This window comes from Aythya fuligula, chromosome 2 (genome assembly GCF_009819795.1).
Source record: "Aythya fuligula isolate bAytFul2 chromosome 2, bAytFul2.pri, whole genome shotgun sequence".
NCBI lineage: Eukaryota > Metazoa > Chordata > Aves > Anseriformes > Anatidae > Aythya > Aythya fuligula.
The window spans coordinates 110,738,097-110,750,548 of NC_045560.1; the positions used below are offsets into that span (position 1 = coordinate 110,738,097).

The 12,452-nt window shown below is 45.5% G+C and overlaps 1 protein-coding gene across 2 annotated transcripts in view; it reads left to right on the top strand.

Annotated features, from left to right (window-relative positions):
* Nucleotides 1–12,452, top strand: part of CABLES1 (Cdk5 and Abl enzyme substrate 1) — a 52,751-nt gene that overhangs the window by 11,416 nt on the left and 28,883 nt on the right. For both annotated transcript variants that reach the window (XM_032182752.1, XM_032182753.1), the window contains 2 exons: nt 9,932–10,003; nt 12,080–12,172. In XM_032182752.1, coding sequence (XP_032038643.1) covers nt 9,932–10,003; nt 12,080–12,172 — 165 coding nt within the window. The remainder of the gene's footprint in view (nt 1–9,931; nt 10,004–12,079; nt 12,173–12,452) is intronic.

Sequence of the window (12,452 nt, forward strand, 5' to 3'; positions counted from 1 at the left end):
GTTTCACTGTACATGTAGAGGGGAGAACAAGCCTTCTGGAGCAAATAAAAGGTTGGAAAGGAAACACAGCAGTTTCCTTCTTCCTCCCATTTTCCTCTCGACTTCCCCGTCTACCCTGTTGCCAGGAGGAGCTCAAAGCACTGCAGAGACAGATCTGTGCTCAAGGCTTCCTCGTTTAATTGTCTTTGGGTAGAGAAACGCGAGCCAGGAGTCTGGCTGGGGGATACGGTTTGCCCTCGTAATTTTTCTCACGTTTGTATGAAGTATGCAGCTTGAAGCAGCTTTTCTGAGGACTGCCCTGAAAAGCCAGTCTTTTGGGGTGTTGGCCTTTGTGTTGCCTGAGGGAGCTCTTAACTTGATGACCATAAACCAGCGTCTCCTGACTGTGCACGCTGGAGAACAGGACCAGCTTCTCTGTTTCAGAGAATCACTGTGCTGAGTGGCTGGGAAAATCGCAACCCTTTAGCAGGAAAACAGGCAGTTTTGCTGTGTGTGAAGTGATGTGTGGCTTGTTTGCCTGCAAATTAAACTGAACGGGTTGGTCTCCCCAGTCTTTTCTTAAATGATTGTCAAATATAACGGGGAGATCTGGATCCAAAGCAGCTCCTTCAAAGAGAGGTCAGAGAGCTCAGGAAATACGCTGTAATGTGCTCAATAAATACATCATTTTAGTGATGCCTTAGTACAGTTTCGCATTCATTCTTCTCCTGGCTGCTGTATTTTTTTCTCTCCAGCACAATCTCCTGCAAATAACTCGACAGTGCTCAGGGGTCATCAGATGCACACAAATTGGCATCAGGGTGAGATTTTATGGGTACAGGGCGCTGGTGCTGATGCTGGGAAGCCTCCATGGGAAGCCTCCATGGGAAGCCTCTGGCACATCACGGGGCCATGCCGAGCATCCCTTGGGAAGGCAGCCTTGTGTGGCACAGTGCCTGCATCCCTCTTTCCCCCAGTCTCACCCCTTCACTAAGGGACTGGGCACTTTCTGTGGACACAGTGCCACCCTTACACACGAAGGGGTTTTGCATTCAGTGCCACATCACGGGCAGAAGGAGGGAGACCGCCAACTTGAAGAACTTGGATCATTTTGCAAAATACCTTGACCTTCTTTATTGAGATTTACCTTTTCTGTTCTCTGTTAGCACAGAAAACCTGCTCCTCCCGTGGTTGCAGTCTGCAGCTGGCTGCTGAAAGAGGTTCTGGACCATAAAATTCGGGGGTAGTGGAGGATGGAGAACTGTATGGCCATGCTCTGTATGTCATCTCAAACGCCTAGCAGAGCTCTTTAATAGGAGAGATTTCTTCGCTGCCGTACTTGTGTTAGTGGGACACAAGCCTAAAAGCAAAAAATGAGATCAGTGAAAATTAATGAAATCTGTCATTAATTATAGCTAGAGAATCTAGCTATAGATTCTCTATATGAATCCTTCCAGCTATGTTGTGCCTTTTCTTATTATTTTTTACTGTTATGAACCCAAGCCCGTCCCTTTGGCCTGCTCCTTTCTGCTAGCAAAACCCGAGCTTGGTGTAAGTTAAAGCAGGTTTGGCTTTGCTCACAGCATTTGTGCGGTGGGGTATAGCCGAGGGGGTTAATGTTCAGACAGGGCTTTGCAACGTGTTTTTGTTCACGCCGTGCAGCACTTACTTCAACAAGTCATTTGCTGACCTCAGGTAAAGGGATGTGTGCAGACTGATAGCTCTAATTGGGCACAAGGCACCTGGTCTGTCAGTGATTAGAAATAAGAAATGTAATAAGAAACATTACGACTAGTTAGGGTACAACTGCCTCGAAGCCACTGCATAATGATGGTGCGTTTGCCATCAGATTAGGTCACGCAGCAGCTTTACTGCAGCTTGGAAAATGAGGGGCAAAAATAGTCCTGTGATTAAAACTTCAGCTTCTGAGAGCTCTTCAGAGAAGAAAGATGTGCAAATGCAGATGTATGGGAGAGATTAAGCAGTCTGGATATGCACAGTTCTTCAATTTAAACAGAATAATTGATTGAGCCGCTGCACTAGCTCATTCCTCACAGCCACCCTGTCTCAACAAAATTAAACGAAACGCCAGGATGATCTCAGGATAAGTTGCCCAAAATATAATCCATAATCGGTCAGTGTATTAAGACGGTGAATTTGGTAGTTTCTATGGATATGTGGTTGTTCTGCGTGTGCGTAGCCTACAGGGGCAGTTGTCTCGGTTTAGCTTTATGAATTTCTCCCACGTTTTAAAAATATTCCGTACCCTTTATCAGACATTCATCAGCAGGGAAATAATTTCTCTCTGAAGCAGTGCTTGCTTTCTGATCAGCCCTTCCATCAGGACCTGGTCTCCCCCACAGCCCTCAGCTGCAGCAGCCAGATGCCATCACGCGCAGGGCATCCTGCAAGTCCCCCGTGTGCCACCAGGAACAGGCAAGGAAAAGGAGTGTTTGAACTGATAAAGAAAAATAATTAAGTTCTCATTCTGCTGTTATGTTGTTTTCTTTCCACTGCATCGAGCAGAAAACACCGCCTATATTGCAGCTGTGCTGTCAGGTACCTGAAGGCTGAAATGTCCAAAGACCTCTGCTGTCTGTTAGGTACCAGGCCAGCTCCGTTAGCTTGGCCACGCATGAGGAGTCTCCTCGGTCGTGGAGAAGAGCAGGGAATTACGGGAGAACATTAAACTGCCTAATGAGACAAACAAGCGGTGTGAAAGGCAACACGCCCCAGCTCCGAGGCTAGCACAAGCTGTTCGTCTGTTCAGAAAATCGCCATGGGCTTGACTGGGAAGTGACAGAAATACTCCTGGCAGCGAGCACGGGCCTGGCTAGTCAGGGCAGTTAAATTCCCTCGCCTGGTTATCAGTGTGCTCAAGCTGAAAGGCTGATACAAAGTGCTTCCTGCTCAGCATGATAAATAGAGCTTCGCATGATAATTATGTTTACAGCGGGACAGATGTACTAATAACACGGCCCCTAAAGACTTCAAACGAGCTATAAAAGAACCCAATCTCGGCTGAAAATGCTGGCAGCAGTAGTATTAATTGTGAAAGTTACATCTGATAATTGTCTTCTTTCATTTGAATGAGGCAGTCAGCTATTAATGCCTCGTGCTCTCTAGTACCGAAACAGCCAACTGGGCAGAATTTGTCAGGCTGGGTAATATAGTTATGTATTAGCAAGGCATCCTAATGGACACACTCCAGCGGATCAGGAAGGGAAGAAGTGTTGCAGTTAATTTCTAATGCTGTTTCATCTTCTACACCAAACTCCTTGCCGATGTGCCTTCAGGAAGAGAACTTACTTTTGTTATCTACAAATTGTTTGATGTAGGATAATGCCTGCAGTAAAAAAAACAAAAAAAAACCAAACAAAACAAAAAAAAAAAAAAAAAAAAAAAACACAGACTGTTTGTGCTTATTGAGGACTGAAATGGAGAATGACTAATTAGCTGTCTTGTTCCACTTACCTCTTCCACACTGGTGATATGAATGAAAACCTTGCCCTTGTTTTTATCTATATTAAAGATCCCCCTATTCTGCAGATCTGTTACAGAGCAAGTGCATGTATAGAGGTACACATATGTAATATAAACGTGACTCAAAATACTCTAAGTTATCAAGCCTGATTTTTAGAATAGCAGTAAATGAGCTCCAAATCTGTGTTCCTACTGGATGCTGTGCCAGGACTACAGTTAAATAAAGATCTTGTAGGTAACTAACCAAATTCAAATCCCTGCTGGGCCAAATTGAATTACTTTTTGTGCCATCCTCGTTCATTTGCATTCCCAAAGCGTGTTTCGTTTCATCTGTGGTAAGCTGAGCTGCAGCTAGCATCCCAGAGGAGCACACTTCCAGCGGTCCTAACCCACATCCTTCCTCCGGCTGATTAATCTGTAAATCCTTCCAAATTCCTCTGCCGTGCTTTTACAGCAGAGCATCCCTGAGCAAAGCGTGTGAGAGGAATCCTGAAATGGGCTCCCATAGCACGAGAAGGGCTCTTTGTGTGTTTCATTAGGCAATACTTTGGGGTTTTTTATGAGGAAGCAGGCCGCTGGAGAGCGCAAGAGGTGGTGGTTGGTTAGCAGAAGAGAGCTGACGGCAGGGAAAAACGCCTGGAGACTCTCTGTAAAAATTGTCCTTGGTTCCTTGTAACCTTTCATCAACTTAATTCATTGCTAATGAGCTGCGAATTCATTGCAGAGCCTTCAAATTGCCGCTGAGGCAGATGACAAAGGGCTTTGTTTTATGTTATCACCAAACCCTCTGAAAATGACTGAGGGCTGGGCAGCAGCACCACCTCTGGAAGAAGCCTTGGCCCCCATGTCGTTTGTTTTTGTTTTTTTTTTTTTTTTTTATGTGTGTTTTGGGTCAGATTAGGTCAGCAACCTGCCTCACGAAACACCTGAGGTGGGTGGCTGTGACTTGAGCAGTAGCTCCCCCAACCTCTTACCTTCCTCATGGCGTAATATGAACGCAACATGTCTTTAGGGTGAGGTGAAGAGAGGCTGAACGTGTGGGGAATCACCCCTGGGGTGGTTTGGTGCACTGAAAGTTATTAATATTTGTGTGTTTTGAAGAGATCTGCCTGTCCTTACGTCTGCAGGGCAGCGGTGCCTGAGGTACTGCCTCTGCTGCTTCAGCTCGGGCCCGTCCGTAGGTGGAGGTGGTGAATGTGGTGCTTCAGGGCTGAACCAGCACAGGGGAGACACAAACATGAAATCTGGGTCCTGTGCCCCTTCCTCATAGTGCCAGTCAGCCCCATTTAAAGTGTTTTTCCTTGCCCTGATGAAAGGAAAAAATATAAAGTATCAGTAGGCCTCGCCTAGCAGAGTGCCCAGGCACCTGGGCTGGAGGTCTCAGAGATGTGTGAGATGTGCAGGCATCTTCAGCTTGTAGCTGGATTTTCACCGTGCAGCTCATAAGAACAACGTGTTCTGAAAGGAGTAAACGGGCTCCCGAAAACATTTCAATTTTTAATAGAGGCATGTACCAGGGGAGAGGAACCTCAGGCTGGGAGTGTGCCAATTACAGGATGCTACGCTGAGCAGGAGACCTCAGCAGGGGGAGAGGAAAATGATCTAATCTCCTGATTCTGCTTCCCTCGATCAACCTAGGAAAACACTGCGCCTCATTGCAGTGACAGAGAAGAGGAGGTGGTTTGCTCTTCCCAGGGCAGCCACACTGGCTGGCCCCAGGCCCTCTCGTGACCAAGAAGAGCAGGAGAGAATTGAGCTTCCTCTTGCAAGCCCCAGGCTCAAGCTCAGAGACATGTCAGAGTGGTTACACTTAACTATAAGGATCTCCCATTGCCTTCGTGGTGGATCTTATCATTTTTCAAACTGGCCTCTGTTACTGCAGATATGTTTTTAAGTAAACACATGATTTTCTACTGAAATGCCTTTGGCATTGAAACATGGACTAGCAGGCAAGAGAGCATTAAGCCCAGCTGATGTGTAAATATTTAAAATTAAGGCACTGATCTGCCTTGCAGTACCTCGTGTTACCACAGATACCCAAAAGTATACCCAGTGTTGGATATCTAAGATACCTAATATTGGATGTCTCTGAACTGTATGAAGTCATTGGCTTGGGCTTTGGCATACGTGGCCAAGGAGAGGAGGGCACGACTAGTGTTTGCTCCTGGGTATGCAATAGGATGGTGAGAAAATTCCTGAGGGAATTTGTGGCAAATGTACCCAGAACTAGATCCAGAGTATGCACCATTTGTCACCATCTGTGCCAGGGCTCATATCTCAAACACAAAATACCTCACGTTAGCTTTCACTCGTTCGGTTTAATCATTATGTGCTGCTCACATGGGGAGCTCCTGTTTTCTCTGTCAGAAGAATTGTATCCAGGCAGTCCATAATGTCCAAGACGCATTTTTAGAGGGAAGATTTATTGGTCCCCGTTCACATCTTGTCTAAATCTAACGTTAATTTGCAGAATATGTTCTCCCAGATAGCATGCACATCTGGAGGCACGGTTATAATTTAGAACTGGAGGTAATCGAAGAGATACCGCGAATGAACTCAGGGAAAACAAACAGGACAAGGCAACAGTCTTAACTGTATAGTTATGCATGCAGGCAAGAATTAAAGGCTTTTTTCAGAAGTGTATGTGTTTCCACATGTTATGGCATCACTTGCCTATAGCCTTGGTTTCCCAGTGTGTAGTTACGACATTTGCTTGCTCTAAAATACAACATTATTGGATTTTGGTAATTTAAAAGCTGGTTTTGGAGTGTAGCTTATTCAACTAGTGTCCTGAATTTTAGGGTCGATTCTTTATTCTCTTAGGAATAGGTATCCTTCAGATCAGGCTTTTAAGGAGCAACACTCTTTGTGGACAGCCATTGATATGCATCACATTACAATGCACCGAGTTTGTCAGACAGAAATTACACGTGAAGGATCTGTTAGGTCTTTGACAAGGTAGGTCTTACCTGTTGATCAGACAAAGACTATTATGGTCTGTGTTTTCCTGTAGAAAAAGGACAGAAAGATGAAGAATTTGTATGTTCTTTCCAGCACTACAGTATCTGCTCTGGCAAGCGCCCTTGTTTTCGTAGGGCAGACAATTAATCTTGTTGTTTGCGCCTTTGCTAGTTTTGAGTGTCTTTAATTAAGCTGGTGCCTGATGATGTCTTGCCACGATAACGTGTGTTAGGTTATGAGGTAATGGCTGTTCTGAAAAATAGAGCTGTGGCAGCGCTCTGGCACATTCAACGTAAATCACTGCTCACAAGCCTTCGGAAAGCTATCACGTTGCTGCAGAGGCAGGAGAGTGAAGCCTGAATCTGTAAATCACTGGGTACATGTAATAGGGGATGTAGATTTTAGGCGCTTCAGGAACATGGAGAGATCTGCTGTCTTTAAGTGAATCTGAGTGAATTGCAGCTGTAGCTCCTCATTAGAGCTTGGGTATAGCTGATAGGAGGAGGACGGGGTGCAGAGGCAGCTGCTACAGGGAGAAGATGGTAGGCTTCAAACAGGATCTGCCTTCAGTGAATTGGGAACCCAGCTGGGGAAGGTAAAAAGAAAAGGGGCCCCAGATTCAACAACACTTGGTGATTGCTCTCCCATTGACTAGATTAAACCCTGTGTTTTTTTTTTTTCCTTCATCAGAGATTTCTTATCACTGCCTGGCGTTGAATACATTTCCTCCCAGAATCGTGCCTTCTAGCAGGGCTAAGAATTAATATCTGGAGTGGCACTGTGCAAGTCGGCTGCAAACAACCACATCTCCCATTTTTCTATGCACGTGTGCATATGCACAGTATGCCCTTGGTAATTTTTAACAGCCTCAGGGTTTGTTTTTGCTGCGTTTGCCTTCCTGTGCGATACTGGCAAAAGACTGGAAGAAAATGAGCTGGGACACAGGGATCCCAGTGAAAACTGCATCCAGAGGGCGAGAGCGACTCATGAGCAGGTCAACAGCAAGCACACCCCAAAACTGTTCTTGCTGTTCGGCACGCCAGCACTACCTGCTCTGCTCTCTTCAGCTGTTGTAGGTTTGTAACCTTAGCAAGAGCAGGGGGGATGCACACCCACAAGTTTCTCAGAAATAAAACATACTTAAAATGCAGCTCTTTCTTCCCGATTTCCTCGCTGCGCTAGAAAGTCATTACACATGGATTTAGTTTTCCTTATCTCTTGGATTATCGTCTGCTGTCTTCCTTCCTTCCTTCCTGGATGGATTTATCCAGTGTTCTGATTGCAGCTCCATTTTTTTATCACCTCCTGTCTTTAGGGGCTTACGCTTTCGTAGGCTTAATGTTATTGAGCTGAGTATTTTGCAGCAATTGACAATGAAGATAATTTTCCACAGATTGACAGGTTGGTTACAGCTAATCTTTTTGCAGAGTCCTTAACTTGGCCATTCGCTCTGTTCGTCGCAGACCTTTGTTTCATTTTTTCTTTGTATTCATTTACATTAACCACACATTAATCTGACTTAGGGGAGGAGAAACAGACAACATCTAAGCCTTAAGAAACTTCCACAGGGATTCAGACATCTGGTCAAAGACAAGTATGCAACCAGGGTCATGAATATCTTAGAAAATAGCCCTTTGAAACACCAATGCATCAAATATCTCTTCAGTCTCTTTCTTTGGCTTTGGTTCGGAGTTTGGTTTGAGCATATCAGTAATTTCTGGGCCCATGTAACAGTTGCACAAGGACCAGAAATGTGATAAAAAGAATTTAAATATTAAACACAAGTTGTCCTCATCTGTGTGGGGCACAGGCTGGGAGTCAGCTCACAGCAGGTAAGTTCATTAGTTGCCATTTCTGGTGTAACATCCAGCTGCGGAAGGCTTACAAACGCTGGTATTTAGGTCAGCTTAATTAGGCCTCAAAGTAAAGATTGAAAAGTGGAATAATTGCACCTACTTCGTTGCTGCTGAGCTTCTCCAGTGAAGAGAGGCAGTTCGGAGCAAAGTTCCCGGGCAGTATGAAGTGATTTCGGCAGAGATGCTGTAAATCCTCAGCAGTGCTCCTGTGCCAGGAGCCCAGCTGATGAAAACCAAGAACTCTGGGGAGAGGTGAGAGACGCTGTGATATCCCTGCATGTCCCTGGAGGTTTCTGTGTGACCCACACTTCTTCATTTCTTCCATCGAAGGCTCATAAAGCCTCGTATGGCATATAAAGAGGTATTAAAGCAACAACACTCATTTGCTGCATCAGTGGTGCTGGTGGTTGAAACATCCAACTTCTGTCTGTGGACCCGTGCAGAAAACAGAGGGGAAACTCCTCCTCACCTGGATTTCTCTCCAGAAGAGCTTTTCTGTGTCCTCTGACTGTGGATGGAGCACCCATGGGCACAGGAGACAGATGTTTGGTGTCTCTTACGTGCCAGCAAGTTCAGCACACCCTAAAATTCAGACTTCTTTATATTTTCTTAGCAGTTTGAAGGCGTATCCTATCTTGTACCAGGGCTTGATTCTGAAATTCTAGGTTAGACAAAGCCCAAGGGGATTTAGGTTTACATATTTTCCTAATAGGATTATGCTTCACACTTGGTTGTTTTAGAAATTGTTTGAGGTTTTCTTTTTTTTTTTTTTTAATGATTTGCTAAATACTTGAAAACCTGCGTGTACATTCAGAGCATCCTGCAATGTGTTGTCTGGGGGTTAGCGATAGAAATCTGGTGTTTGACCTAGTAGTAAATGAAATCACTGACCCTCGGGGTTATTTTGATCCGAAAACATTTTGGTAATCTGATTTCCAGCACGGCTGCGGGAGCAGTTGAAGCAGAGCGACTGCAGGGGCTAGCAAATTGCAAGAAGGATTAGAAACTGCTTACGCTGGCATCAGTGAAAACAATTTATTGTGGAAATACAGCCCAGGAATAAAGTAGTGAGCAGCCTTCCAGCCACAGGGCTCGTGGGTGGGTTGTGTCGTACACGTGGTTCCTGATTTATGGTGGTCTGGGGGGGCCTGGGTGCAGGTGGGTGCTGGAGCTTCTTTGTGCCCACCAGGACAATCAGAAAGCTGGAAGTGATAAGATTTCCTTCACAACTTCATTTCTGTGGCGGTGGGGAGGGATCTGACTCAACCGTAGCAAACTGGTTTAAAACCCAGATTATTTTGTTGAAGACCTGTGCTTAAGATACTGCAAGCTGTAGCACAGCAAGTGAGGGGCTGCTGGCAGGTGGGTGTTAATCCTTAAAGAAAGGAAAACCTGAAAGCCCAAACTAAGGAGAAGGACCTGCTGGGAAGGTGGAGTTTGAGTTGCTGTTTTGATCCAGGAGTTTGGTTCTGATTGGAATCAAATGGATTTGATAAGATAAGCAGAAAAAAAAAAAAAAGAAACTTGGTTAATAACCCAAATGTACGTCTCAGATAGATAACTGTGGTTTGTGAACCTTTCTAAACAGCAGCTCCAGGTACTTCGTTGTGCACTCTAACTGGTGGCAATGTTTTGTGTTTTTTTCCCTGCAGACGTCGGCTGATCTCCCAGCGATCTTCTCTGGAGACTTTGGAGGACATTGAGGAAAACGCCCCGCTAAGGAGGTGATTTTATTTGCTCCCTGTCTGGTTGTTTGTAAGACACATACAAGGACAGGCTTGCTGTCCCTGCACGTGCTGAGAAGCAGCTGAATGTACACATGAAGACATTTTTCATGTTGGTAAAGGTATTAAAATATCGCACACCCTGTGAGGGGGTAGGTGGTGGGAATTACACGGTTCCTGGCTGCTTTAATAAAGTAAGCCCTTTAAGGTTAGTATTTTTTTAGCATCATTATTGTTTATGGATTTTTAAGGTCTTTGTTTCTCTCAGCACACACATCGTGTTTCAGCAGCCAACGTCACTGTCCCTGTGTGCTGATTTGTGACTGCTGCTTCATTGCTAAATCCTCTCCCATCCACGATACATCAGCAGCTTCCTTGCGGTTTCACTTCTGCGTCCAAGAGGCCACAGCCCCTCTGGGGACTGCAGCAATTAGGCACCCGGCAATCCTCCGGAGGGCTGGAAAACGGAGCAACTGTTTTAACAGCTCAGAAACGGGCCGATCAGTAATCTGACCAGCGTGTGGTAGGCTTCCAGGTCAGCTGTTCGGCTAGGCAGCAGCTTAATTTTGAATGTCTCTTTATCCCAGCCCTGTCACTCAGCTGCTTTATGCTGGTGTTTAGCCTGTGGCCTTGTTTACCCACACGCACCTTGGCTGTCTCTCCCCACCTTGAAGCAAAGACTTCATAGCAGAGGCTCTACCGGCTGGCCCGCTACCAAGCCTTGATTATTTTTACAAAGCTCGCTGCTGAACGCTTCCCAGCGTGTCGTGAAGCATCCTCATAAATGATTCAAACGCGTCTAATTGGCAAAAGATAGGAGCAAAGAGTGGCTGGCGAGGCCACGTTTCTATTTGCTAATTTGCAGAGCTGGTGGTAGCACCGCTCTCTCGGTGGTATTTGCCTGTGAAGAAGGAAACGAGCCATAGGGTGAGGGAATTGCAGGGATTTGACCAGCAGGGGAAGGCAAAAATAGCACGGTGGTGGGGTTCCCCCCCTTGGGGATCTGGCCGGGCATGGTGATAGCATTTGGGGACTGGCAGCCCCTGGTGCTTGGGACCAGTAGGTTGCGGTTTCAGTCCTACAGAACAGCCTCATGAGGTGAGGAAGCTGAACTCTGTCTACATGTAGGAGAGGATGGGGGAAAAAATGGGCTCGTGGGGTCCCCTGCACCAGAGAAAGCTGCTTCTCCCTTCCGTCCCGTGGAGGATGCAGTGCCTGCAGCCCTGGCTGCACACCGAGCTGGGGAGTTATCGCTGCTGCCTGTGCTCTGTGACTTGGAACAGAACAGCAAGGAGACGAAACGGAGAGAGCTTTCACAGTGAGCCTTGTGGTTTCAGTTGATTAAAAAGAGCAAGGCTGGAAGGAGGGAGGGAGCACTGTTTGTCTCGTTGCTCCTTCCTCTGGCAATTCCTTTCTCTAATTGCAATTTTAAGAAGTGTGTTTGCATGTAAAATAGATTTAAGCGTTGATGCTTTGAGGGGAAATTTCTCTCTGAGGTAATTCATTTTGTTTTCTGTTGTTCTCTATGCTGTCAGGAACATGGAAAGTGGTATTTAGAGTTAAAAGAGTTACAAATTATCCTTGTAAATAAGAGATTTTAAGCCTTTCTAAAATTAAAACAAGAAAGAACTTTCCTCAGCAGCTCCCTTATCAGTAGCCAAGGAGGTTACGAAAGTGTGGGTGTTGGTGTGAGCAGAAAAAAATGCAGAAAGATGTACCAGGTTTTGTTTTACTTTTTTTTTTTTTTTTTTTCCCCTCCCAAAGCTTGGGCTAAGCTGTCACAACGGATTACAGGAAGTTTTATTTCGCTGAGATTTTTTTTATGTGTTTTTCTGCGTGAAGGGAGGGGTGGTGGTGCCTTTTCTTATTATTATTTTAAATATTTTTTTTTTATTCGAGCTGTCACATTTCCAGACTTATTGTCTTCATTGTTCTTGCTGATTCCTAAAACAGGGTGACTCGAATCATTTGTCTAGTCTTTCCTTCCTGCCTTTGTGTAGACTTCTCAGCTGTACAGCAGGGAACTGAGCCCTTTTTTTTTTTTTTTTTTTTTCCCCCAACCGATTTGTTTTTCAGATGTCGGACTCTCTCAGGATCACCCAGACCAAAGAACTTTAAGAAGGTCCATTTTATCAAGAACATGAGGCAACACGATACCAGAAACGGCAGGTACTGTGCTGCTTCTGCAAAGGCAACTCGTGGGGCACGGGGGCATGGGGAGGTTCAGCGTCCCCCTGAAACAGTGCAACAAGCACTGCCTGTTACCAAATGTACAGTCAATACGGGCCATTAAAGCAGTTTGTGAAAGTGCAGGCTCCTTTCTTGAGTGAAATCCAAGTCAGAGGCAGTGCTAGCTGATTTTTAGGACCTGTGTCTCCATCATACAGATACCTGTGGAAAAGGAAGATCGGTGGTGCTGTCAGTGAACGGAGCATAATCTGGTTACGGT